The sequence below is a fragment of the Panthera uncia genome, chromosome D4, assembly GCF_023721935.1.
Source record: "Panthera uncia isolate 11264 chromosome D4, Puncia_PCG_1.0, whole genome shotgun sequence".
NCBI classification, from domain to species: domain Eukaryota; kingdom Metazoa; phylum Chordata; class Mammalia; order Carnivora; family Felidae; genus Panthera; species Panthera uncia.
In genome coordinates this window covers 413,452-440,167 of record NC_064807.1, presented here as the reverse complement: position 1 = coordinate 440,167, position 26,716 = coordinate 413,452, and the positions used below count along the sequence as shown (strand labels likewise).

General features: G+C 45.8%; 1 protein-coding gene and 1 long non-coding RNA gene across 6 annotated transcripts in view; one reads left to right on the top strand and one right to left on the bottom strand.

Moving 5' to 3' along the window:
• The window catches only part of IARS1 (isoleucyl-tRNA synthetase 1), a 67,129-nt gene that overhangs the window by 24,951 nt on the left and 15,462 nt on the right, over window positions 1–26,716 (top strand). For all 5 annotated transcript variants that reach the window (XM_049634683.1, XM_049634598.1, XM_049634756.1 and 2 more), the window contains 18 exons: window positions 2,480–2,575; window positions 5,419–5,541; window positions 6,053–6,144; window positions 7,234–7,332; window positions 7,694–7,820; window positions 9,025–9,098; window positions 9,468–9,662; window positions 11,430–11,516; window positions 12,902–12,985; window positions 13,947–14,091; window positions 15,421–15,541; window positions 18,014–18,105; window positions 19,083–19,160; window positions 19,973–20,094; window positions 20,332–20,434; window positions 20,674–20,757; window positions 22,517–22,691; window positions 25,016–25,128. In XM_049634683.1, coding sequence (XP_049490640.1) covers window positions 2,480–2,575; window positions 5,419–5,541; window positions 6,053–6,144; window positions 7,234–7,332; window positions 7,694–7,820; window positions 9,025–9,098; window positions 9,468–9,662; window positions 11,430–11,516; window positions 12,902–12,985; window positions 13,947–14,091; window positions 15,421–15,541; window positions 18,014–18,105; window positions 19,083–19,160; window positions 19,973–20,094; window positions 20,332–20,434; window positions 20,674–20,757; window positions 22,517–22,691; window positions 25,016–25,128 — 2,010 coding nt within the window. The remainder of the gene's footprint in view (window positions 1–2,479; window positions 2,576–5,418; window positions 5,542–6,052; window positions 6,145–7,233; window positions 7,333–7,693; window positions 7,821–9,024; window positions 9,099–9,467; window positions 9,663–11,429; window positions 11,517–12,901; window positions 12,986–13,946; window positions 14,092–15,420; window positions 15,542–18,013; window positions 18,106–19,082; window positions 19,161–19,972; window positions 20,095–20,331; window positions 20,435–20,673; window positions 20,758–22,516; window positions 22,692–25,015; window positions 25,129–26,716) is intronic.
• On the bottom strand, window positions 18,554–26,528 carry LOC125925863 (uncharacterized). The gene is made up of 3 exons (XR_007458920.1): window positions 26,300–26,528; window positions 18,881–19,078; window positions 18,554–18,638 (listed from the first exon to the last, which is right to left on the bottom strand). It is a non-coding gene; the product is annotated as an uncharacterized LOC125925863 (long non-coding RNA).

Genomic DNA, 26,716 nt, shown 5'->3' with positions numbered 1-26,716 from the left:
GCAGGTATGACCTCTGCGCCAGTTGCCTTTGATTCAGTTCCCTGGAGACTGGTGAATAATTGTCAATAAGTGTCTTGTGGCTTTTGCCGTTCACTCTTAGGGAGAAAAGTGTGCTTAACTAGACCCGCAGTTCCAGCCTGTGTTATTCCAGGGTCAACGTAATGACCTTCTTCCTCATTCCAGGTTGCTGCTGGTGGATTTCCCTGTGCTCCCTGTGAGCCCGCAGCTGTCGGCCAGCTCATTCCTCTCAAGTGGTCTCCATTTGGCCCATGTGCTTCCTAGCCACATCTTCTAATATTGCTTTTTTTTTTTTTAATGTTTATTTATTTTTGGGAGAGAGTGCATGTGCCCATGAGTGGTGGGGGCAGGGGGCGTAGAGAGAGGGGAACAGAGGATCTGAAGCTGTCTTGGTGATGACAGCAGAGCCTGATGTGGGGCTCAAAGTCACAAATCACAAGATCATGACCTGAGCTGAAGTCAGATGCTCAACCAACGGAGCCACCCAGGCACCCCATAATGTTGCTTTAAACATATCCTTTGCTTCTGTCAGACTGGCCCTTTCTTTCCCTCCTTTCCTGCCTTTGTTTTCAGTAGGTTTTCCTCCTATTTATGAAATCCTTCATCTTCTTTAAGCTGCTCAAGTACAATCCATACTTCAAGGCTGAACTCAGACACCATCTGAAAAACGTCTTTTGAAATGCCTCTGGTTTCTCCTTCTGACAGATGTCATTACTACATTCTTATAGATCTTAACATATTCTGTTTTATGTCGGATTTTTTAAACAACTATTTATTTTTGAGAGAGAGAGAGAGAAAGCGTGCGCGCGCAAGTGGGGGAGGGGCAGAGAATGGGAGACACAGAATCTAAAGCAGGCTCCAGGCTCCAAGCTGTCAACACAGAGCCTAACATGGGGCTTGAACCCACGAACCACGAGATCATGACCTCAGCCAAAGTCAGACGCTTAACTGACTGAGCCACCCAGGCATCCCTTGTCAGATTTGTTTTGTCTTGAAACTCTCTCACTAAATCAGTTACTCTTACCCTTTCTGACCCAGAACCTATTTGAGAGCTCAGTGCTCAGCAGATGGGCCCAAACACACCAGAGGGGAAGTCTGGGTTCAGTCAGAGGTCTTTCTGGAATGTGCACTTGGTCCATATTCCACTCAGATAGCTTCTGAATTTCTGGGACCTTCACTGAGTTTTAGGCAGGTACTAGAAATTCTTTGACTTGGGGCAAAATCATCTGATGTATCCCTAAGATACACATGTTCTAAAATATTAAGTGGGAGCTATGGGGGCAGGTGCTACCTGTGGGGGCTGTGCTACAGCTCTGGTGACCACTGACCACCCATCCCTGGCAATTCAGGGTCCAGAACTGGACCGAGAGACAGGACCCCGTGGGGTTCCGCTGTCTGCTGCTAAAACAGCTCCCACTCGAACGTCAGGCTAAGGGCACACGTGTTCCCACTCCACATTTAAACTATTGAAGACACACCTATCAGCCTCTGTCCTCCCACACCAAAAATATTTCCAGGTGGTGTAGGTTACAGCAATGAGAAATTCCTGGCTGTTTTTCAAGTTTGGTTTTAGGCAAGTGCCAAGGAATCAAAGAGCTGTGATGCAGTTGAAGATAGCATCGTTTTTGGAGCCAGAAGACCTTGAGTCAGGTTGTGTTCATCACTGTTGTGTATTTGGACAAACTATTTCATCTTTGTTCTGAGTTAGTTCATCAATGAAATGAAAATAGAATCAATATATTTGAAACACAGAAATACTGTGTGCCTTTTTCACAAGATCATTGGATTAAATGCGATTAAGTGTGAAAATCTATTCTGAAAGTAGTCTTCACGAAGACAGAAAGACCAGCAGAGGATCGGTTTGGCTGAGACGGTGTATTGGAAACACATAGGGAGAGGTGAAGGTGGAAGGAGGAGGTCTGTAGCATCACAGGTAGTAACCTGGCTTTGCGACAGTGCGTGCCTCCGTGTCACAGTGCGCAGAGCGCCGTTAACCAGAGCTTGTCACTCCAGGCGCCCGTTCTGGCTCCTTGAGGGTTTGCCCTGGTGGCAGGGCTGACAGAAAGGTGACTGGGAGCACCCCAGAGGTGCGGCGGGTTAGGGGACATTTTCTGAGGCTGCACAAAACTCTGCACACCAGGTGCTGGCATGGCTGGGAGGTCAGCAGGACTCACAGAAAGCCCCATTTTGTGACTGGGGAAGTTCGAACATTTTCTCTGCATTTCTTCAGATAATTCTTCACGTAATTATTTCATTTTAGATAATTATTTCATTTCTAAGTGATAAATTACAGAAAAGATGTATTGTGTTAGCATGTTTCTTCCCAGTCTGAATTATTCTGTCCTATCTCTGAAAATAATTTTGCGTGTTAGGAGTTTTTTCAGGCTCTTCGCAAATACCGTTATGAAATTAATCCTAAAATGTGTTCCATTCACCACACCTGCTGACCTTTCTGTTGCAGTGCAAGGAGAACGGCGCTTTCACGGTGCTCACCGACAGCTACGTGCGGGAGGAGGAGGGCACTGGAGTGGTGCACCAGGCTCCGTACTTTGGTGCTGTGAGTAGTAGAGCTCTCATAAGTGGGTCTCGTGTGTGCCATGAGCGTGTGTGTGTGCGAGTGTGCCCACGTGTGTGCGTGTGCGAGCGCACCTCATGCTTGCCCACATCATAGGGCCCAACACTTTGCAGGCTCACTGATTTAGGTGAGCTAAATCCTGGGCATCCCCAGCCGTTTGGTCTTTCTGAATGAAAGGCATTCTTTGTTTTCATTCATTCGTAATGTACTCACCGTGCCCTCTACTCTCTACCGTGTGCAGTTCTGTGCGGTCACCGTGACAGAGTGCTGAGAGGTGGTATCACCTCCACTGTGCTCGTCTGAACACTGTGATGAGAGGACAGAATTTGACCTCTTCAAAGCAGGATGGTGTGGTTAATTTTACATGTTGCCCAGAGTAATTTTTCCAAAAATGCAATTCTTTTAATGTAACTTGTGTATGAATAAAACACCCACTGGGGACCTACCTACATACTCTTCTCAGCTTGATCGTTTTGTCAGTGAGAGTGAAGCTAGTCTGTCTCCATTCATCATTTGCTTTCATACTTAACCTTGGCAGAGATTTTTATTATGGAAATCTTCAAACATACCCAGAAGTAAAGAGATGTTATAATAAATCCTTATGTTCACATCACCCACCTGCATTGATCCGTTTTATCTACTTCCTTCTCCTCTTCGCCCACACCTTCTTTACTTAGGCCTGAGGGTTTTGAAACAAATCCTCAGCATCGTGGTCTTCATCCGTACACATCTGTGACTGATCAGAACTTTCATTTTTAATATACTACCATGCCACTGTTGCACCCAGTAAAGTTAATGCTTCCTGAATATCACAAAATTGAATATGACGGAAGCATTCTTAATAATACTCTTTACTAGGTTTTAAGAACTAGTCAGATTTTAGTTAGTCATAATAGTTTTCAAGTCAATTAGTATGACTTCTTCACTGATAATAAATTTAAAAAAAAACTTGGTTTTAAAATGTGCTTTAGTTTTTCCTTTAAAATTGTATTTGTCACATACTGGGTATGTTTGGATTTTTATTTTTTAGGTTCCACGTAGGAGTGAATTCATATGTTGTCTTTTTCTGTCTGATTTATTTCACTTAGCATAATACCCTCTGAGTCCATCCATGTTGTCAGGAATGGCAAGATCCCATTCTTTTTTATGGCTTAAAAATACTCCATTGTATATTTACCACATATTCTTTGCCCATTCATCTGTTGGACACTTGGGTTGTTTCCATATCATTGCTTTGTAAATAATGCTGCAGTAAACATAGGGATGCATATATATTTTTGAATTACTATTTTCTTCAGGTAAATAGCCAGGACTGGATTTCCTAGACCATATGATATTTCTATTTTTAATCTTTTGAGGAACCTCCATTCTGTTTTTCCCAACACCATTTATTAAAGAGACTGTCTTTTCCCCATTGTATATTCTTGCTTCCTTTGTCATAGATTAATAGACCATATAAACATGGCTTTATCTCTGGGCCCTCTGTTCTTTTCTGTTGATCTATGTGTCCATTTTTGTGCCAGTGCCATACTGCTTTGATCATGTCAGCGTTGCAGTGTGCCTTGACATTTGGGAGTGCAGCACCTCTAGCTTTACTCTTTCTCAAGGTTCCTTTGACCATTTGGAATCTTTTGTGGTTCAAGCAAATTTCAGTAGTATTTGTTCTAGTTCTGTGAAAAATGCTATTGGTGTTTTGATAGGGATTACATGTGTCCTGTAGATTGCTTTGAGTACTATAGTCATTTTAACAATATTTGTTCTTTCAGTCCATGAGCATAGAATTTCTTTCCATTTGTTTGTGTCATTTTCAATTTCTTTTATCAATGTTTTATATTTTCAGAGTACAGAGAGGTTTTTCACCTCCTTGGTTAAGTTTATTCCTAGGTATTTTATTATTTTAGTGTAATTGTAAATGGAATCATTTTCTTAACTTATCTTTTCTGCTGCTTCATTATTAGTGTATACAAACACATCAGATTTCTGTGTATTAATTTTGCATCCTGCAACTTTACTGAGTTCATTTATTCTAATAGTTTTTTGGTGGAGTCTTTAGAGTTTTTTGTATATGGTCATCATGTCATCTGCTAAGTGGCAGTTGAACTTCTTTCTTACCAATATGGGTGTCTCTTTTTTTTTTTTTTTTTTTTTTGTCTAATTGCTGTTGCTAGGACTTCTAGTACTGTGTTGATGAAAAATGGTGAGAGTGGACATCCTTGTTCCTCATCTTGAAGGAAAAGCTGTCAGTTTTTCACCATCTAGTATGATACTAGCTGTGGGTTTTCCATAGATGGCCACTATTAAGTTCCCTCTAAACCCACTTTGTTGAGGGTTTTTTACATGAATGGATGTTGAATTTTGTCAAGTGCTTCTTCTGCATCTTTTGAGATGATCATATGGTTTTTACCCTTCATTTTGTTAATGTGGTATATCACATTGATTTATTTGTGGATATTGAACCACCCTTGCATCCCCAGAGTTAATCCCACCTGATCGTGGTGAATGATTCTTTTACTATAGTGTTGAGTGCAGTTTGTGAATGTTGAGTATTTGTGCAAGTATGTTCACCAGGGGTACATGTGTGTCCTCTTCCTTCTCACTTAGTGGATGCTCTGCTGTATATAGGGGTCTGTGAAGTAATGGCTGGAAAGATGATGTAGTCCCTGTCCAACTGTAAAGGGGTATCTGAATGGTCCTGAATTAACTTCAGGTGAGAGGATAATTAAAGTCGATTAAGTCGTATGTCAGAAGACAGAGCATTCTCTTGTGAATCAGTCACTTCCCACACTCCTGTCTCGAACACACTTAACCTGTTTCATTCTCCCCAGGATGACTATCGGGTCTGTATGGACTTCAGCATCATTCAGAAAGACTCTCCTCCTGTTTGCCCTGTGGATGCTTCAGGCTGTTTCACAGCAGAAGTGACAGATTTCACAGGACAGTATGTGAAGGTCTGTGTCTGTAGGACAGAGAAAGGTGTGGATTTCATCATATTTCTTTGTTTAATCAGCTTCTTATTAAGTAGCTTCATATCTGGATTTTTTTCTTTTCCAGGAAATTGGTTTTTTTTTATTTGGTTTGGTTTCAGCACATAAAACCATAAAGATAGGTATTATCGGCCACATTGTAAGCGTCTAGTATCTTGAGAGGAAGTATGTTATAGTTTCAAAGGCAGGAAACTAGGCTCTGATTGGTAACTCCCAAAGCAGCTTTGTGGCCTCGGGGCAGCCATTGCTGGTGGAAGACTTCACTATCTTATGTGGTATAGAAGTGCTTAATAAGTACCTAAAGGTAGACTGTGCCCAAAATGTGGGCTGGGTATTTTTATAATACATGTGTCATTTTTGCCTTTTATTCATAGTAAACATATCAAAATATCAGATTGTAGTAATGTACATAATTATATTGTGTTACCAAATATTGTAGGATATTTTAATGACTGTGCATTTATTTTTCTAACAGGATGCTGACAAAAACATCATCAGGACCCTGAAGGAAGAAGGCCGACTTCTTGTTGCTAGCACCTTCACTCACAGCTACCCTTTCTGCTGGAGGTGAGAAAAAGGAAAGACTTATAGCTCAAGCTTCTAGTCTGTGGGGACATGTAGTGTGTGCACCCGCTTTTGTCAATCTGGGGTTCCCCTCATTTGTGTCCTTTAGGGTTCATGTTTGGAAACTGCCCTCTTGAATTCCATGAATATGTGTAGTTATTGTTTTCCTCAGCAGTTGTCTGAGAAGTATCAGTGTAGACAAATATTTGGTGTCAGGGCCACATTTCTTTAAGTGAGACTGATCTCTACCATTTCCTGGTGGAATTTAGTGAGAGATATAACATGATACAAGTTTGAATACAAGATCATACCATGAAGAGGTGGGTGAAAATGGAATGTTTGGAGACATCAAGTTCTGTTCCCACATTTCCTTTTTGCTGAAGTTGACATCATTTCTTAGATAGCTATCACACACCAGCAGAACTATATTTTCCTTCTTGTTCAATTTTGTTTTTAAATGTCTATTTTTGAGAGAGAGAGAGAGAGAGAGAGAGAGAGAGAGAGAGAGAGACAGCATGATCAAGAGAGGGGCAGAGAAGGAGGGAGACACAGAATCCAAAATAGGCTCCAGGCCCTGAGTTGACAGCACAGAGCCCAACGTGGGGCTTGAATTCTCGTGAACCGCGAGATCACAACCTATGTCAAAGTAGGATGCTTAACCGACTGAGCCACCCAGGCACCCCTTCGTGTTCTTTTTTTTTTTTTAATGTTTATTTAAGAGAGTGTGAGTGGGGGAGGGTCAGAGAGAGAGAGAGGGCGAGAATCACAAGCAGGCTCTGTGGTGACATAGGGCTTGAACTTAGGAACCATGAGATCATGACCTGACCTGAAATCAAGAGTTGGACACTTAACCGACTGAGTCACCCAGCCGCCCCTATTTTTCTTTTTAATCTTTTATTAACTTTTGCCTTCTTGGTGTTGTGGAGATGACCGGTACCAAGGACATAGGCATTAGTATTTGCAATAAAAACAAGTATTAGCAGAAGGCCAAATAGGTGGTGGTGACGTCAGTAAGAAACTAAAAGTTGGCCTTACCCTGGGTGCCTGCACACCTCAGTCTGACCAGCACATCCTGCATTGTTGCTTCCCCAGGTCAGACACCCCCCTCATTTACAAAGCGGTGCCTAGCTGGTTCGTACGGGTGGAGCACATGGTGGACCAGCTGTTGAAGAACAATGACCTGTGTTACTGGTGAGCAGTGAGATGTGTGTCTTCACAATGTCCTGTGTCATTGGATAGGGAGCATTGGCTTATCATTGTCCCCAAATATAGTAGTTCTAAGGGTCATCTTTTATTAAACACTGTAATAGTAGCTATTTTTTATTCTATATTTTCAACACCGTGAAATAATCTAAATAATATTATATAAGAGAAGTAGCATCCTTTCTGTGATGAGGCATATGGAGGGAGCATTTTTCTTTTCTGTGAGCCTTAAATAACAGTCATTTTAAGGATATGTGTTTATATTTTAATGTACCTACAGAAGCCATTTGTGCTTACTGCTCTGACACACGCTGAGCTCCTAGACCATGCTCTCATCTGTTTATTGCAGGGTCCCAGAGTTTGTGCGAGAAAAGCGATTTGGAAATTGGCTAAAAGATGCACGTGACTGGGCAATTTCCAGAAACAGATACTGGGGCACCCCTATCCCCCTGTGGGTCAGTGATGACTTCGAGGAGGTGAGGCCATGCGTTCTGTTGATTTTTGCTAAAGCACCTCATTTGTGTGTCTGATACTATTTCTTTTCTCTTTGCTCCTTTCTTATTTCATCTGTTTCTCTTTATTCTTCCTAGAATCATATAAATAAGAATTTGGGGGGAGGGACAGTTAACTTAATTTTACTTCTGTTAAATATTTTTAAATTGTATTTATCACTCTGTGTTGCTCACCCCCTTTTCTCTCCTTGTGAGTAACTGATAATCGGAATGGAGACTCCACACCTGCACTGTGCCATAGCATGTGAATCTACCCTTACGTAGCAGTGTGAAGGGAAGGCTTAAAAAACATTACCAGGGATGCCTGGGTAGCCCAGCCAGTTAAGCATCCAACTGTCGGTTTCCGCTCAGGTCATGATCTCACGGTTTCATGAGTTCAAGCCCCACGTCACACTCTGCGCTGACAGTGCAGAGTCTGCTTGGGATTCTCTCTCTCCCACTATCTGCCCCTCTCCTGCTCACACCATCTCTGTCTCTCTCAAAATAAATAAATAAAGTTTTAAAAATTTAAAAATTACCAAAGCATTGCCAACCTTATGTTTTATAAAGCCAAGTGATTATGTGTGTAAATACGCATACGTGTCTATAGATATACCCCCATGGCGGCCTTTGGCATGAAGACTACAAGACCTGAAAAAAACAGCAGTTAGGTAGCCAAGTCTGAGGGCTAAGGAAAGGGCTGTGCGTGCTCCCTAGGAGCAGACGCCCCCGGTGAGACCCGCAGCAGTTCCTGCTTGGGCGGCCCAGCTGGAGGCAGTCCTGAGTGAGGTGTTGTGATCTCATTAGTTTGATCCGGTCCATGCACAATAATTTACTTCTAGCTTTGACTTGGAAAGATTCCAGATTAAAGAGCCAAATTCAAGTGCTGAGAAGAAACTAAGATGCCTCAGAATAATAGTCGAGGCATTTCATTTATGCTGGTTGCTAGTAAACCCTCAAAAGTACGTGTTGATTGGATGCTGTTAGGTCCTCTCCATGTAGGGACTCCTGATATAGTGGAGCCCTCTCATCTCCTCAGTGACCTGCAGCCTTTGATGACGTAAGCCACATTACTGACAGCCATCCTGAAAGTCAGAGATTTCCAAAACTAAGTGTGAATGCTGCGTAAAGTAAAGCTGTGTGGTCTTTGGCTCTGAGATTCTTCTGCCTTTTGACTTTGCTTTGACAGGTAGTATGCATTGGATCAATGGCAGAGCTTGAAGAACTGTCAGGAGCGAAGGTCTCTGATCTCCACAGAGAGAGGTCAGTCTCTGAATGTCCGCTTTTCTTTGTTCCGTCATTTAGAGAGCACCCGGCTAGGTGCTGGGGAGGCGTCTGTAGAACAGGTCTCAGAGCTACGTGTTGGAATCAAGTACTGGTTTGCTGAGTTACTCTGTTGGTGACTCAGGTCATGTTCACGAAGGGTGGCCTCTGTCCTGGAGTTGGATGTCTGGTGACTATGGTATGAACCCCCAGATTGAGCATCACAGTGCCCTCTGACAGCCTGTGATGACTACCACTGTTTCTGTTTGCAGATGAAAGCTTGATAGGTATCGTGTTTCCTCTTGGTAATTAGACTGCAAGTTGTTTTGTAGTTAAAACTAATAGAAGTGGCTTTGCTTTGTTTCTTAGCATTGACCATCTGACCATTCCTTCCCGTTGTGGGAAGGGGGTGTTGCGTCGTATCTCTGAGGTGTTTGACTGTTGGTTCGAGAGCGGCAGCATGCCCTATGCTCAAGTTCATTATCCATTTGAAAACAAGAGGGAGTTTGATGATGCATTTCCTGCAGACTTCATTGCCGAAGGCATTGACCAAACCAGAGGATGGTATGTTCTTTGTTCTTTCAAGAATTTTACTGATTTGATTTTATTGGATTTCAAGGTATTTAACTGAGCACCTAACATCGATTAGCTGGGTGCTGGAGGGATTGTGTCAAACAAGACAGGCTCTGTTCTTGCCCTCTGCCCCTCACCACCCAACATATTATTACAATGTCTTTTGAGGGACTCCTGGATGGCTAAGTCAGTTAAGTGTCTGACTTTGACTCAGGTCATGATCTTGTGGTTCGTGAGTTCAAGCCTCACATCAGGCTCTCTGCTATCTACACAAAGCCTTCTTTAGATCTGTCTCCTTGTCTCTGCCCTCATATGCTCTCGTGATCTCTCTCTCTCTCTGTTTGAAAAATAAACGTAAAAATAATTAAATAATAAAGTTTCTTTTGTGTAGAGATCTCTCACTGCAGTAAAGCTGTTTTAGAGTTTGAATTATTTCATTGACATTTTGGAATAGAGAGATTTGTTATACTTGAAGATTAAGTGATATAAAACAAAATGTATGTCCTTATCTTATTCATTTTAAACAAGCTACTCAAATGTTTAATGAGTACTTACATGTAAGATAATGATTTGGGTGCTACAGATTTAAAGAATACTTGGAAGAGTACTCAGATGTTAAAGCTAGCTTCATAAAATCGACATTCTAAAAAATCCAGACTTGGGGAAAAAGCAAGAAGGGGAAGGCTTTTGGCATTGTTTTTATCTGGTGCCTGTTTAAAGCAGTACCCTTGTCTTGTGGGTTAGAAAAAGGTGAGTTCCCTTCTCGTGGATGAGAAATTTGGCTGGCCCAGGTTCTCATTCCACTTTGATTAGTAATGTTTTTACAGCAGTGTTTCAGGAACATTAGTGTCATTTTCTACTTTTACATCTTGCAATAGACATCACAAATTGAATTCCAGTCTTAACGTTCCAGAAAGTGCCATTTTCAGCCTCCAATCCATTTATCTTTAGGAACAGGTCCAAAGCCCTTCTTAGGGAAGGCCAGCTGCCTCACCAGCAGGTTATGTCCCTGGGGGGGTGGCAATGTCTGCCAGCCCGTGACAGTCCTGTGGGTCCCTCAGTGCACGTCTCTCCCCGCCTGCCTCAGGCTCAGGCTGCCTGTCCTGGCAGCCAGGACCTCCTGACCCACCTTCAGAGGAAGGCTGTCTGGTCCACCCTCAACCGTCCATGTCCTGTCATGTCTTGGGGTGCAAAACCAGGTTGGAAGTGACACTGGAGCATCACTCACTAGGGTGGCTGCAGGGATGTGGTGGAGTTTAGGGAACAAGCGAGCTAGCAAGGCAGCAGTGTGCGTGGCGTCTGGCAGAGCAAAGATGTCATCTGCATTCCTAGTCTCTGCTGTCTGACTTTTGGGGGAGAGTGTCTTCTGCATCTTCTGTCCTCAGACTGTCTCACATGACATTATGCTAAGGCCACACACACCTGGATTTTCAGCCTGGCATGTCTAGGGGTCCCGAGAGGCTGCCAGCTGGCCCCTGAGGAGGGCGGCAGTTCTGTCCTCAGCTGCTGGGATACTTTATTAGCTTTCAGTCACATTTTCTGTTTTCTGACCTGATTTGTCTGCAGTGGGGTCCTGTGTGGTTTTTCAGCACACCCCCAAATGTTTCCAGTGTCACCAGCCAAGAACCTTTGTCATAAACAATTAATAAGGGTAACTGATCCAAAATAGAAATTTAGTACTATAAATAAACATAGTCTTTTTTCCTTTGCTCAGATTCCTTTTCTGTTGTTGCTGATCTGTTTATGGGTTTTTTCCAGGTTTTACACCCTGCTGGTGCTGGCCACGGCTCTCTTCGGACAGCCGCCTTTCAGGAACGTGATTGTGAACGGGCTCGTCCTGGCCAGGCAGGTGCTTGTCCCTGACCCTTTGCTCTAGCAGCCATGGTCCGGGCGGGTCTAGCCATTTCTTGTTGCTGCTCTTCCCTTCTCTTCCCTTACCTTCCCTCCCCTCCTGCCCACTTCTCTCCAAGTGTCAGTCCCTCCCAGGGAGAAGGGCAGACTGGAGAGTGAGGCCTGAGGGGGGTGGGGGCATGCATCCTGTGATAAAGTACATTCACTGTTGGTACTTATTTAATCTGTACCCTGGTCCTTTAATAAAGATTTTTTTTGTCTTTTTAACATGGGGGAACTATGGGTTCTAGAGATTTTTGAAGTCATAGAGGATTCTTATTTTTTCTTCTATTACCCGTAGTCATTAAAAGTCAAGCGCAAATTACTAAAAATAAGAAGTAAACATTTACATAGATACCTTGCCTTGTGTTTTCCGAGGCAAGACATTGTGCAGGCCCTGCTGTGAGTGTTTCGTTTTCTCTCATCAGAGCCCCAGAACTGACGTGGGTCCTTTTCTTATCCCATTTGGACATTTGAGGAGTTTGAGATACAGAATAAGCAACTTGTTCAAAGTAACACAGCCAACGATGATAAAGTCACCTTGTGCACACAGCAAGTCTGGCTCTACTGTCTGTGCATCTTTGGAGTTTTTTTAATTGAAAACATTATTGAATCGTAGATTTGCGTACAGTTGTGCAGCAGTAACAGAGAGCCCTGGTGTGCTTTGCCAGGTCACACTTTTCAGACCCAGCATCATCACCGCCCCATCCTGTTCAGCCCCCTGTCTCACATGTACCCATTTGCTTGTGTGCTTAGTTGCACACAGTTACCACACATGTAGGTAGGTCCCTGTGCCCACCAGCACGGTCAAGGTACTAGACTGTTTTGGCATCTCAGGACTCTCCCGGCCCCCCACCTTTGCCCCTGGCCCCCCAGCAACCACTAGTCTGCTCCTCATCTCTGATTCCATCACTTCAAGTTCTGTAATGTGAATGGAATCCTACCCTCTATGACTTAGGGCCTGGCTTTGCCACTCAGTGAAATGCCCTGGAGATTCCTCGGGAGAGTTGTGTCCTCGGTGGAGCAGTGCTCCGGGTGCGGTTGACAGCAGCTTGACCATAGCCTGCTGGAGGACACGGGGTTGTCCCCAGTGGTTGCTGACTATGAACTGCTGTTACAGGCTTTTGCACCAATTCAGGTTTTCATTTCTCTGGGATAAATGCTGAGCCTGTGTTTTCAACTTCTCCACTGACTCACCACTGTGTTTGTAAAGACTACCTATTGTGCCATTATGCCACTTAAATTTATGTATTCCAGTTTGCAAGTGACCTATAACCATACGTAAAGGTAAAACGCGACAGTGACGCATTTGATTGGCATCTCCTTTTTGTTTTTTCAAGTGATGGCCAAAAAATGAGCAAGCGAAAAAAGAATTACCCGGATCCACTTTCAATCATCCATAAATATGGTGCTGACGCCCTCAGGTACAAGCCACTGCCCTGTCCTGTGTATAATGTCGTTTTATGTAAGCTCCCTTTATTGATCGTGGTTCTTAATTTGGTTTATAATTAGCTTTTGAAAAGTGTGTGTGGTAACGTGGTCAGTTACATTGGTGTGGTGTTGGCTCCAAACCCGCAAGGTGGTTTTCTAAATAACAGGAGTTTGTGCAAACCCAGAGGTATTGTGGGGAACTGGGCCTGTGTTGCTCTCGGGCCGGCTGCTGGGCTTTCTGCCTCCCTCCCTCCCCTGACTCCCATCTCCTTGGCCATTTAGTCCTTTTTTACACTTGCTCCTCAGAAGGGCCATCTGTGGTATATTTATGCTAGAGCACATAAAAACTAATATCGAAAAGCTTGTAGAGAAATGTGAGCCACCACTTGAAATAGGAGTCCTAGTCATGGACATGAAGTGTTTGGGTGGCAGGGGAACCACAGACGTCTCGTCCCGCCTCCTCCTGCCACAGACACGGAGACACATCCGGGGGCTGTGCCCAAGCACGTTGGCAGTTGCTGTGTGGCCCTGGGGCAGTGAATGGGGTGTCCTCCCCCACCCCCCGGTTATCTGTTAGACTTCCCGTTGGGCCTGCTGACAACCTGAGAACCACATCAGTCATTAAAGTGAGGACTGTCCCATCTGGTGTTTAGCAGCACCCCTGGCCTCTGTCCTCTGGAGCCCTCTGCTCCTTCTGTGAATCCCTGCGGGTGCCCCTGGGTTAGCCGAGTGCCACATCCTGGTAGGGGTTACGTCTCCCCTTCGTTATTCACTAGTTTTCCTACACAGAGTAAGAGCTTTGTCACTTTTAAATTGACCATTAGAAGAGTATTGGTGATTCTCCCCCTTTATGTAAAAATGCTAATTTTCTTGTTTGTCTTGTCAACATGCCCAATAATAATACTTGTTTTAATTTCTATGTTCTTTTTCTGTGTGATTTTTCTCCTCATCCAGATTGTATCTGATCAACTCCCCTGTGGTGAGAGCAGAAAACCTCCGCTTTAAGGAGGAGGGTGTGCGTGATGTCTTGAAGGACGTGCTGCTCCCATGGTACAACGCCTATCGCTTCTTCATCCAGAACGTGCTGAGGCTGCAGAAGGTGTGAGCTTGGGTTTGTGTAGGAAAGAGCTCCATGGACAACACCACAAAGCGGTCCCTGTGGATGGGGCTCAGAGCTGTTGGGGGGCCACCAGTGAAAGTGCACAGAGTCTGGGGTCTCTACTGGGTGGGCTCCAGCTGGCCTCTGCGGCATGCTGGGCCCCTGCAGAGGAGTCCCCTTGGAGGTTTATTGATTCCCCCACTTGCCCTCCCTCCTGGACCCCAGGCTGACAGGTGGGGTGGAGGTGAGTCGGCCGCCTGCAGTGAGGAAGCGCTGAGGAGAGGCTGCTACACACGGTGCTCAGTGGTGCATCCAGGTCCAGGCTCTGAAAGTGAGAGACGTCCCACTGGGTTGTTAGGAGGGAAAACCAGGATTGTGGTGTGTGTGGAAGTGCCTTGGGGAGGTTCTCTACCCCGTCTTGAGAAGCCGCCTCCCCTGAGGCTCCATTGCACGGGGGTGCCTGTCTGTGCTCTCAGGGCTCCGTTTGGGGTCAGACCCCGATACCATGCATCTTCTGTGTCCAGCGCCTTACTGTGTACAATACCATTGACTAATCACGCAACATTAATCCTTTCCGGAAATTGGTTGGAGGCCACACTCCGGTGGGCTGGCTGTTCACCGTTGGCTGCCTCTGGCTCATCTACTGACGTGGCCTCTCCCTGTGAGTCATGGAGGGTAGGCAGGTCCCTGCAGGCCTCTAGCTGTTGCGGGACTCGGGAGCACCATGGGGCTCTTCTGGGCTTGGCAGCCGGGCACGAGCTCCACCATCAGGCCCTCAGATCAGGGCCACCATTAGCATGGCCATTGCTCTGCCAGTCTGGGGTTGCTACAGTGGGGGGCATGGATGAAATGGGCCTACAGCTTGAGGAGGGTTTTGCAAGGGAAAAGGAGGGGCGAGTCAAAGCATTCAGTACAGTGGACAGTAAAGCAGAGACAAATTTCTACTGTTCGTGTTCGGTTTATACACCTTCATCCAGTCCTGGCCAGCTGTACTAGCTTTTGCTATGCAGCTTTAAGTAACTAAATCCTACACTTACAAGACTTTGGAATATTTTTTAATTCATAAACTTTTTGGTGCAAAGGGATATTTTTCCTCTAGATTTTCTTTACTTCACTCAAAAATGTAATTCATTGAGGACGTAATATCCCAAGTGTAGAGCTTATTTGGAAAATATTGAGACAGAAATTTAAATTGCCCATTGGGTTCTGGAGTTCATGGGGTTCTGGATTGTTGTGAGCTACTTTCAGGTGGAGTGATTCAAAGCATTCATTTCTGTACGGTAATTTCCCCTAAGCACACAGAACGTTTCAGTGACTGTCACTCCCCAGGAGGAAGAAATGGAGTTCCTGTACAATGAGAACACGGTTAAAGAAAGTGCCAACGTGACAGACCGCTGGGTCCTATCCTGCATGCAGTCGCTGGTTGGGTTCTTTGAGACCGAAATGGCAGGTAAGACTCTAGGGTTGGATATAAGGGCTCTTTTCTTTCTGATTGCCCTTTTGATGCTTAACTGTGTTTCTCTATAAATATAGAGAAAGTTTTATAGGCAATTTGAGAGATACAGAACAGGAGACAAGTAATTGTTTCTTTTAATCTCTCAGGTATGGTTTTGTTAAGGCTTATTGTAGAAATGTGCTCAGCCTCACCCTGCCCGCCCCAGGTACCATTGCGGACCCGTGGCCTTCCGTGGCTTCAGTGGTTCAGAACCCACCCCCACCACCTTTTCCGGTGGTAGGTGCTGCCTAAAGTCCTCAAGCTGCAGTTTCTTTCTGTGGAAAGTGCGTAGAGGCGTCGTTATGAAGCTCAAACCAAGATCGTGTGCATAGAGTAGCCGGAAGATAGTAGATGTTCAGGTAGTATTTGTTAACACGCATTTTTACTTATTTTTAGTCTGCATTAATCATTAAATAAGTAGTCCCTATTTGGTCTAGAAAAACTAGGAAATACAGAAAAATAATGAGGCAGATATTTCCCCATATTTCTGTTACCTAACGAATTGGGTCTTAGACACAGGTGGGGAGAGTAGCTTATGTTGGTTTCCTGGAGGTAGGGGACAGAATAGCTACAAGTCTGAGAGAGAAATTCCAGAAACTACTAAAGTAGGATGCCTGACATGGGTCTGACAAAGTCGGTGGGCAGAGGAGGAGAGACGGCTCTGCTGCGCATGCCCTGGCAAGTTTAACCTGCCCCCCCCAGTGCCCTGCCGTTCGTGCAGGCATATGGCCTCCTTGGTGCCCCAGCACCTGGCACAGAAGGATTCCGCCCCATCCCTCGAGGCCTGCGCCCACCCACTGAACATGTATCATTAAGGATCAGGTGACTATCAAGCTGTTGGACAAATTGATGTAAGTGAAGATGGAAATGAATGTGTAAGGCAGAGCTCAGTGCACACCCCAGGACACCTGCTCGCAGCCATGTCCACCCGTCCCTCCCGATTGATAGGAAACAAGCCTGGGGACTGTCTTTGGGCAGCACCTGAGCTCGGGCCTGTCTCCTGGGAAGCACATATGGCTGAGCGCAGGAGATGAACAGCAGCCAACTCTTTACCTTCACCCCCTCACAGACAGGGTTCTGAGGACCAGAGGGTCTGCGGTTCCCGTCAGGGACCCCACAGCGCATGGTACTGCTGTGCTGTGATGGTTCTGTGTGCCCTCCAAGGGTTGGCACCTAGGCACAGGGAACTCTAGCCTCTGAGAAGGCAAGGGGTGTAGTGAACCCTAGAAATCACTGACTCCTCTTCCCTTCAGACTAGGCCTCCACTTGCCATGTCGCCTCTCCGGGAGTGAGTGGCCACTGGCACCTCAGCCCTGGTCTTTGTGAGCCGCGCTCTGCCCTTGGCAACTTCTCATTGTGGTTACCAGTTTTTTATTTGGGGGTGGGGGAAGGGCAGAGACGGGGAGAGAGAGAATCCCAAGCCGGTTCCAGAGCCCCACACAGACCTTGAACTTACAAACCGCAAGATCATGACCTGAGCAGAAATCAAGAGTCAGATGCTTAACCGGCTGAGCCACCGAGGCGCCCCGTGGTTACCAGTTTAGACCAGAGGCCTCGTTAACATTTACTGAACACTTTCATTGATACAAGTTGTATTTACTTATAATTGTTGGTCTTATTCTTGCTTTTGGTGTGTATTTTTGTACAGTGGAGAGTATCCATTAAGGGGAGGTGAACAGGAAAATACTAACTATAGGCCCATGCCTCAAACATGGCTGGCTGAGCACCCTCACCGTTCCATTTGCCCTCGGAATTCCTCGGGAGCTCTCCTATCTTTCTCCTTTTACAGCCTCCTCTGCGGTCTTTCCTGGACGTTTGTGGCCTCTAGGAAGCCTGTTCCACTGGGGATTTGGGCCAGGCATCCTCTGTAGGGGGCTGGCTCTGCACTGTAGGACGGTGAGCAGCTTCCCCGGGGCCCACCTGCCCAGCTGTGACCGCCAGAGTGTCTCCAGACCTCGGAGCAGAGCGTTCCTGGTTGGAAAGCACTGGCCTGGTGCTGTGCCTCAGCCCCTGACTAGAGCCCTCGGTGCATCTAGCACGACCTAGTGGACGCTCAGGGTAGCACAGTGCAAGGAAGTTGAGCTTTCGTGGTACCGCCCCACACACAGCACCAGGGAAACAGGCCTCATGGAGCCGTGTGGTGTGCACCTGTGGCCTCCACCGCGGGTCTGGGGGCTCTGTTTCTCTCACTGACAGCGGGAGCTTGTCCTCAGCTCACACAGGGTGGTTCATGTGCCCCTGGACACCCTGACGGCCGTGTGGTGCATCCTTGGTGCATGCCATCAGGGCTGTCCCTTTGCTTCTTCCTGACCCCTTAGCAGTCGTGGCAGCCCTGGGGTGGCAGGGCAGCCAGCCCTGTCTTGTGTCTGGCCCTTGCCGTACCCCAGATGCTCACCTGTTCTTAACTGCCTGATCGCCTGCTTTCAGCTTACAGGCTCTATACTGTAGTGCCTCGCCTGGTCAAGTTCGTGGATGTCCTAACCAACTGGTACGTCCGGATGAACCGCAGAAGGTTGAAGGTGAGTGCACGCAGGCTGCTGCTCACAGATGGATATGAGGGCAGCAACAGTAGAGACACCTGGGCGTAGCCAGAAGAGAAAGGAATGTTTTCAGATGCTCTTGGTTTTTGAAGCTCTTTCTCTTTCTCCTTTTTACATTGCAAGTTAACTATATTTATCACCATTTGATGGATGGGAATCTGTAAGTTCTAAAAGTCACCACATATTTTCAAAACACAGCTAATGACACGTCATATTGGACAGTCTCAGGGCCATATGAGACTAAGCTGAGCAGAATCTCTTAAAATACAGAAGAAATTCATACAGATACTTGCCAGTGTTTCTGGTATGGCTGTGATCCCAAGAGGGGCCCCTCCTTGGTTCTTCCTCTAGAAGGTCCATTATTTGTTGACAGGACTCTTCCCTGAGCCCGTAGGGGACTTGGCCTCGGTGATGCCTGCATCCTGTCCCAGGCTCTAAGGCCACACATAGACCATGAGGGCACCTGTGTCTCATCCCATCAGTCTATCTTCAGGTGTGTGAATGATGAAGGCCTGTAACAGGACAGTAATTTCATTTTTGTTCAATAGACCACATACCTATACACACACATCTCGAGGGGCTTAAACTAAACTTTTCACCGTGGTTACTTCTGCATAACTTCATTATGGTTGACTTCTTTTTTTATAACCTTTGTGTTTTTCCTACAATGATAGTGTAATTATTTCTTAAATATACAGTGTGTATGTTTTTTAAAATATACAGTGTATACATTTTTTAAAAATGAGAATCTTACCTAAAATTACTTTAAGTTTTCTCTACATGTTTCCGTACGTGGCACCCGATGCCTGCAGGTCCTTCCGTCCACCTGGGCCTCCGAGGTGGAAAATAGCAGGGCCCATGCTGGCCTCCTGTCCCAGGCCCTCTGTCCTGTCCGCGTGCTCTGTGCTCTGCAGGTCGCCTCCCAGTCTGATGCGTGTTCCTTTCTTGTTGACTAGGGCGAAAACGGGGTGGAGGACTGTGTCATGGCCCTGGAGACCTTGTTCAGTGTTCTGCTGTCTCTGTGCAGACTTATGGTGAGATACTGGACCCAGTTCTGAAATGCCAGCCCCATTGCTGCTGTGTCCTCTGTCTGTGTCTAGTCTGTACCTATCCCCCCAGAAATAGGAATAGAAACTTTAAAACAACTTGAATCTGTACTTCCTTTTCCAGAATCTTACTAGCTTGTCTGTGTCAGGAGGGGATAAGACACATTCACTTCCTGTTCACACTGGCAGCACATTTCAGGGAGGGTGCTGGCCTCCAGATAGAAAAGCCACTGCTCCCTGTGAGCACACACCCATCTTTACCTGGATTTCTATAAAAACATGATCCTATCAATTAAAATATTCAGTGATACACAAGTGAAAATTCCAGCTTAGGTTCCCAATATCCTATTACCACTTTTGTAGTGTGATGTTACAAGTCTTCTGTTCACTTTCTGAACATTCATGAACAGGAACCTGTCTAGTACCCGTGCCTGAAGTCCAACTCACTCACCGTCACCCTAGGGAACATGTCCCCAGTTTACAGATGAGGTTTCTGAGGTGTAGGGACATTCAGTCGTGTGCATATTAATGTGGCCAGGGCTCCTGTTTTATTGCACACTTTCCTCCGGGATGTTTCGGGGCCTCCGGCTACAACCCTGCTACTGTGCTGCACGGCATCCATCATGCCAAGTTCAGAAGGAGGCCGTTTCTTTCACACGGTGTGTTCAGTAATCTCATGCCCACTTCTGTGCATGTCCCTGTGTTGTTCTCTAAAGTGTGGAGCTGCTGTTTCCACTCTAACTGAAATCAGTTACTGATGACTGTGTGTCAGTGATGTGATATCCGATGTCCTCATGCAGGCCCCCTATACACCTTTTCTTACCGAATTGATGTACCAGAATCTAAAGCTGCTGATTGACCCCGGTTCTGTCCAGGACAAGGACACACTCAGCATCCACTACCTCATGCTGCCCCATGTTCGGTAAGAATCAAACACACGTAAGCCTCTCCTGGGTCCAGGAAGGCTCGCATGGCGGCCCTGCTCTGGCCCCTCCATGCCCTTTGCCCGCCTGCTAGCCCGCCCGCTCCTCAGGCTGCGGAGGGGCTGGAGGGATGTTCAGTGTGGAGGCTCCTGGGGCCGCCCCTTCCTCACTGTGCATGCCTGTCATTTGGGACTGTCTTCTCATGGGGTCCCTCTCACCCCCACCTCTGCCACCAGGGAGGAGCTGATTGACAAGAACACGGAGAGCGCGGTCTCTCGGATGCAGTCTGTGATTGAGCTTGGGCGAGTGATTCGAGACCGCAAAACCATTCCGATAAAGGTTTGACGCTTTGTTTGTATTTTACGTGCACAGGCCTAAATCATTATGCTTCTGGAGCATTTTCTTAGAGAGCTTCCAGCAATGGTATTTTTTTTTTCTTTTCTGCAACAGGGGTGTGGATGACTTAGTGCCAGATGAGCCTGATCAGTCTGGAACTTGAGATTCAGATTTTAACATTTCATTTTCCTGCAGTTTCAAGGGCTGGCTGCTTGGTAAACTTTCCATTCCTTTCCTCCTAGTATCCTTTGAAAGAAATTGTGGTTATCCACCAGGATCCAGAAGCTCTCAATGAGATCAAATCTCTGGAGAAGTATATCATTGAGGTAAGACCTCTGGCTTGTCTGTTTGGGTCCGAACAGAATTCCTTCTTTGAGAAGATTATTGTGACTAGTTCTCTTCAGTGAGGTTCACTTTGAATGTATCATTTATCCTTTCCTTTCGTGTGTCAGTACATTCATATGCCAAACCATCCACGGAATGTGACACTTTGCTTATAATCAGCATGCATTTTTGCATTTTTTACAGTGTAATTGTAATTCTTTAAAAGCAGTTCCAAGATCAGTGGATTTCGTTACCTTAGTGGTAATACACTATCTTCATCCACTTACTTTCTCCAGAGTGTTTTGTTAATTAACCCAAAAACTGTTCCATCAAATCATTAAGTAACAGGTGAGCACGCATTGGTCATGAGCAGCTCAGACTCTAGCAACAAGTATGGGGTGAGTCCCTTCCCGTCCAACCGCTTCTGGGGATGTTCACCAGGGCATCCCCGCCAGGTTGTCGGAGCACTGTGTGCACACACATGTACACACCATTGACTTTGTGCTAGAGAGGACCACATGTGTGTAGTCTTCAACTTGGTTTTCTCACTTGACAGTTTTTCTTAAAGGACTCCCAAGGTCAGAACCTAGAGACCTCCTTTATTCTTTTAACAACTGGAGAGTGTTTGCTCTCCGCTACGTCTTTGTTTAAATCACTTTCCCATTGTTGAAAACTCAGGTTTCTGACTACAAAGAAAAGGTATGTGTCTTTGTGCATATGTTAGCGTGTGGATGTGGGTAGGTCCCTGGGAGTGCATTTGGAGTCAGCGTAAACTGTGATGTCAGTTGTCTCCCAGAAAGCTATATTCCACGATGTTTTAAAAATAAATATATTTTTAATTTCAATTTTATGTTTTTACAGGTAATATTTAAATATATTACTATAGAAAATATTAATTTCTAGATTTGGTTTTGAATTGCTTGAGGATTCTAGACATATATTAGGGACTAAAGAGTTAGATTATAATTTCTATAACTAATGCTTGCAGATAGGGTTAAAAATAGAGTATATTTAAATAGATTGTCTTAATCACTATGATCAGGTCAAGTAATCCAGTCAGGTATAATGACCTGCCACCTCCATTTCCTGCTGCATTGGTAACCCATAACTAGCACAGTCGAGGCAAGACATGTTACAGCCACCTGATTCTTCAGAAAATTGGTAGTTAACCTTCTAGAGCTTTGAGATTGCTCGAGTAAACGTTACTCCTGAGAGGTGAAGTTCATATTTCTAATTCTAGAATCTTATTTAGTTGAGTTTTGCTCAACTGTCTTGAATGATCTGGACAAGAAGGATTTGTAAGTATTATTTATAGAGTTGTTCAGCCATTATAATTTTATAACGTTTTCATCACCCCAAAGAGACACCCAGGATCCATTAGCATTCACACACCATTCTGCCCTTAGGACCCCACTGTGCCCTGGCAACCACAGGTGTAAGTTTTCGGTCCCTGGGTGTGCTTGCTCGGGATGTTTCCTGTAAGTGGAACCGGACAGTACATGGTCTTTTGAGTCTGCCTTCTTTCACTTGGCACCAAGGGTCATTCATGGTATAGGCTGTGGCTGTGATTCGTTCCTTTATTTTGCTAATAATAGTCCGTTGTGTGAATAGACCACATTTTGTTTCCCCGTCACAGGTGAGGGTCTCTAGGGTGGTTCCACTTTTTGGCAGTTGTGACTTAGGTTACTATGAATATCAAGTTTTTGTGGACACACGTTTTCATCTCCCATGTTTCTGTTTCATCTTGGCTACCAACTATAGGAGTTGAATGTTCGCAAAGTTACACTGTCTACAGATAAAAACAAGTATGGCATTCGCCTAAGGGCAGAACCTGACCACATGGTCCTGGGCAAGCGGCTGAAGGGAGCCTTCAGGGCGGTGATGACGGCCATCAAGCAGCTAAGCAGTGAGGAGCTAGAGCGTTTCCAGGAGACTGGTGGGTGTCTACCCCTGCCGACCCTGTCCATGGCCCTCGCGTGATGCGGTCTCTCACCTGGGCTCCTGTTTGATCTGCACTGTTCCAGCCTCTGCTGGTCATAAACATGTTTATTACAAATACTGATAATTTTGGAAAAGAAGAGACTAAAAATGCCCCCTAACCCATCACCCATCCGTTTAATGCAGATTGAGTGCCTACTCTCTGCCACTGCTGGAGCAGTATGAAAATTCTGATTGATTTCCTTCTTGTTACACAGATAGTCATGTAACTGGAGCCTTACAAAATGGAGATGACGCTATAATTTTAAATGTGTTTTTCACTTATATACTTTATGTTTTATTCACTTTTTTATTTTGCACTTCGTACTTTAAGTGTGTTATTAGTCTTTAAAATGTTATTTCAATAATTGCTATAATAATTTTCTTTCATAGGGACATCTGATGTTTTTAACCAGTCTTATTTTTGATTCTTTAGATTGTTTCCCTTCTTTTACTATTCTCAATAATATTGCAGTGAGTATTCTCACATGGAAATATTCCATAGAATTGATTCCGCTGAACTAGATTTCCAGGTAGAACTTACTGAACCAGATGGGTGGAACCTTCATTACCAGTGAATTCTGCAGATGCTAACATGAGCCCCGAAACTACCCTAGTGAGAGCTGAACCCCCTGGTATCAAGTGTCATCGGTACTGTCATTGCTTTTGGAGAAAAAGCATGTAGGTTTTTGGAGGTATCCAAATGAAGACTAGAATATATTCGAAAGAAAGGATTAAAGTCTATTTTGAGAAAGGGATTTAGCACTGAGGTTTGGAGCTGCTTGTGAGGGACAACTGGGTGAGAACTTCCCATGATTTCTCTAAGATCTCTAGAATTCATAGTTTGGTCTCAGATTTTGGCAAGATTGGAGTTGGATTCATTCAACAAATACTTTCTAAAGCTTTTCCATTTGGTTGGCCCTGGGAACCCAGAATTGAGTAAGACAGACGGTGTCCTTATCCTCATGTGCTGGCCGACATTGAAAATTTGTGGAAATCGTAGTTTTGACAAGTGCTCTGAAGGAAAAGCCTAGGATAATACGAGGAGGTTAGGAAAGGGGACTCAGCCCCTCTCTCCTCTCCTCTGGGGGACCTTCCAGGTGCCCGGGAATTCTCAGCTCTGCCTTGATTAGAATCCTGTGGTCTTACTGTCTGCTCAATGTGCTGCAGCCACCTGAGGGCACAAGGTGTTTGATGGCGAGGGCTCCCTCTGAAGCTGAAAATCGTAAGTGCAGAGGTGTCACAAGAGGAGATTTAAGGACTCAAATCAGATGAGTGGTCATGGAATTCGGGAGAAGTGTCCCTAAAAGTCCCCACATTTTTAGATAAAATTTATAAAGCATAGGAAGCTAGCAAATAAAAGTTGAGTCATTACCAACTTGCTTGATTTGTTAAATTAACAATCTTTGATTAAACTTCAAATCACAAATCTAAGTTGTGTCAACAGATGGCCAAAATATTTTAAAATTCCTGAAATAAGATTTACTTGATACTAAAGATCTACAGGTTCCTTTTAAACTACTTTTCAAATGGATTTCTGCACTAATGGGAAGCAAAATGGTTTTCAGAACAGAGTGACGTAAAGTCAGTGCTGACCAAGACCGTTGTAGGTGACCACAGCAGGCTTCACCGCAGATGGGCGTTACCGACAGCCGCTGTTCATGCGTCCTGGCTGCCAGGGGAGGGTGGTGCCCAGCACTTCCCCCTGCTCACTGTTGGCTTCACGTCACCCTTGCCCTCCTATCCTCAGCAGGTAGTGGAACACCAGGGTCCTGCAGCCAGTGGGTGGGGGCCTGGGTCCGACTGGACTCTGCAGCCTGTTCTCTTCCATCATGCTGCTGTGTGTTTATGGTGGGGACATGTCACCTTCTGGCATAGGCCTTTGGATCTAGGGGCTTATATACACGGGTAGACGTTGGCGGTGATATAACTGTCCTCAAGGCAGCCTGGTAAAGGAAGTCTCTCGCATCCTTGACTGCAACAATGGCATGAGTCAGGAAGACATGATGATCTCTTGAAGTCTCTGCAGCTTGATGCATCGGGGGGCACCTGGGTGGCTTAGTTAAGCGTCCGACTCTTGATTTTGGCTCAGGTCGTAATCTCACAGTTCGTGAGATTGAGCCCTCTTGGCATTCTCTCTCTCTCTCTCTCTCTCTCTCTCTCTCTCTGCCCTCCCCCTTCAAAATAAATAAACTTAAAAAAAATGGCATAATATATTGGTAGCTGGGTGGTGTGAGGAGGAGGCAGGGGGCTGATTAACAGTGGCAGCTGCTTCTCCGATAGGGACCATTGTTGTCGAAGGTCACGAGCTGCATGAAGAGGACATCCGCCTCATGTACACCTTTGACCAGACAGCAGGAGGGACAACGCAGTACGAAGCGCACTCGGATGCCCAGGTACTTCTCTTCCCTAGAACATTGCTTTTCCAGAAGATAGCATAAAAGGAGAAAGTATTTACCACCCTGTCCTGACAGCTCTGGCAGCCCGTCCTGGGGTAAGATCGACCAGGCATTCACCTGAGATTTCTCTAGTAAACTCCTCTGTTGTCTCCTCTTAACATGGCATTTCTTTGACGTATACGTGAATAGAAATTTTGTGACCTCTGCTGGCAATCGTCGTGAGTGTCAGGTCGTACAAAAATGAGCAAGATGTAACCCCACCCTTCAAGGATCAAGTCAGTCACGGAGACAGAAAAGGAACTCAGTTCTTACTCTTCTGCATGATGAGTTACCTGGTAGAAATGGGCACAGGGATGCCTGGTGGCTCAGTTGGTTAAGCATCCGACTTTGCCTCAGGTCATAATCTCACGGTTCGTGAGTTCCAGCCCTGCATCGGGCTCTGTGCTGCCAGCTCAGGGCCTGGAGCCTGCTTCAGATTCTGTGTCTCCCTCTCTCTCTGCCCCTCCCCTGCTCACGCCTCTCTCTCTCTCTCTCTCAAAAGTAAGTATTAAAAAATTATTAAAAAAAAAAAAAAAAAGAAAGAAAGAAAGAAAAGAAATGAGCACAGAGAAGGCCTCTTGCCCAGAGTCTAGCGTGGGGGTGGGTTGGTGTGGGACCTCCTGGAGTGGGGCTTGCAGCAGTTTTAGATTTTGGGGTCAGAGCTTCTCTCTTTGCTTCCAACCAGACTTCTCTGGGCAGATGGGTCATAAGATCTCCAGGGTGGGAGTGGGGGGCTCACAGGAGGCCCCCTGTGCGTAACATGCCCCGTGTAGTGGGGCGGCAAGTACCACGTGAGGAAGGCCAGCCTCCAGCTCCCCATGGGCGGATGGCATGAGGAGCCATCGGGGAAGAAGCTGAGACGAGGGTGGGAGAGTGTGAACACCCTGATGGCGGCCAGCCTGAGGAAGTCACTCAAGGAGGTGGCCTTGTCCTCTGGGATTCTTGACACAGGTTATGTGTTGTGAACCAGGGTGGCCCTGCCCTGACTCCTCCTCATCCGTCTCCATTTCTGCCCTCTAGTAAAGCAAGTTTGTTCACTGATTGTGTTTCCTCAGAAATGTCTTTGGGGCTGGTGCTTGATTTACGAGCGTGCCCCCCTCTGTGCTGGCAACAACATTACATTACTCACATCGTCTTCAACAGCCTCCATGACAGATGGCGTAGGAAGTAGACAAAGTCAGTAAGCAGATGGCAGTTTCTATCCCATCAAGCGTATTGCAGTCCCCTGTAGAAATCACGTCTCGAATCCCCCGATCCAAAGGATAGCAGGGTTCCTGGCTGAAGAAACGGGGCAGCTCTGGGGCCCTCACCAGCTCATCCACGGTGTGAGAAGCCATTCGGTCATGTGGGCCGTGACTGTTGACCCCACTCCCTGCAAGGGCGGTCACACAGACAAACCGCAGTTACACAGAGACTCAAGGTTCTCATGTGTCCTGGGAGCAGCACCTGCAGAACAGGAGACGCCAGCCTCTCCTGGCGAGAGGAATGGCTTCTCACAAAGAAGCACCTGAGCCATCCAGATGCTAGTGTAACTTTATCTCTTTTG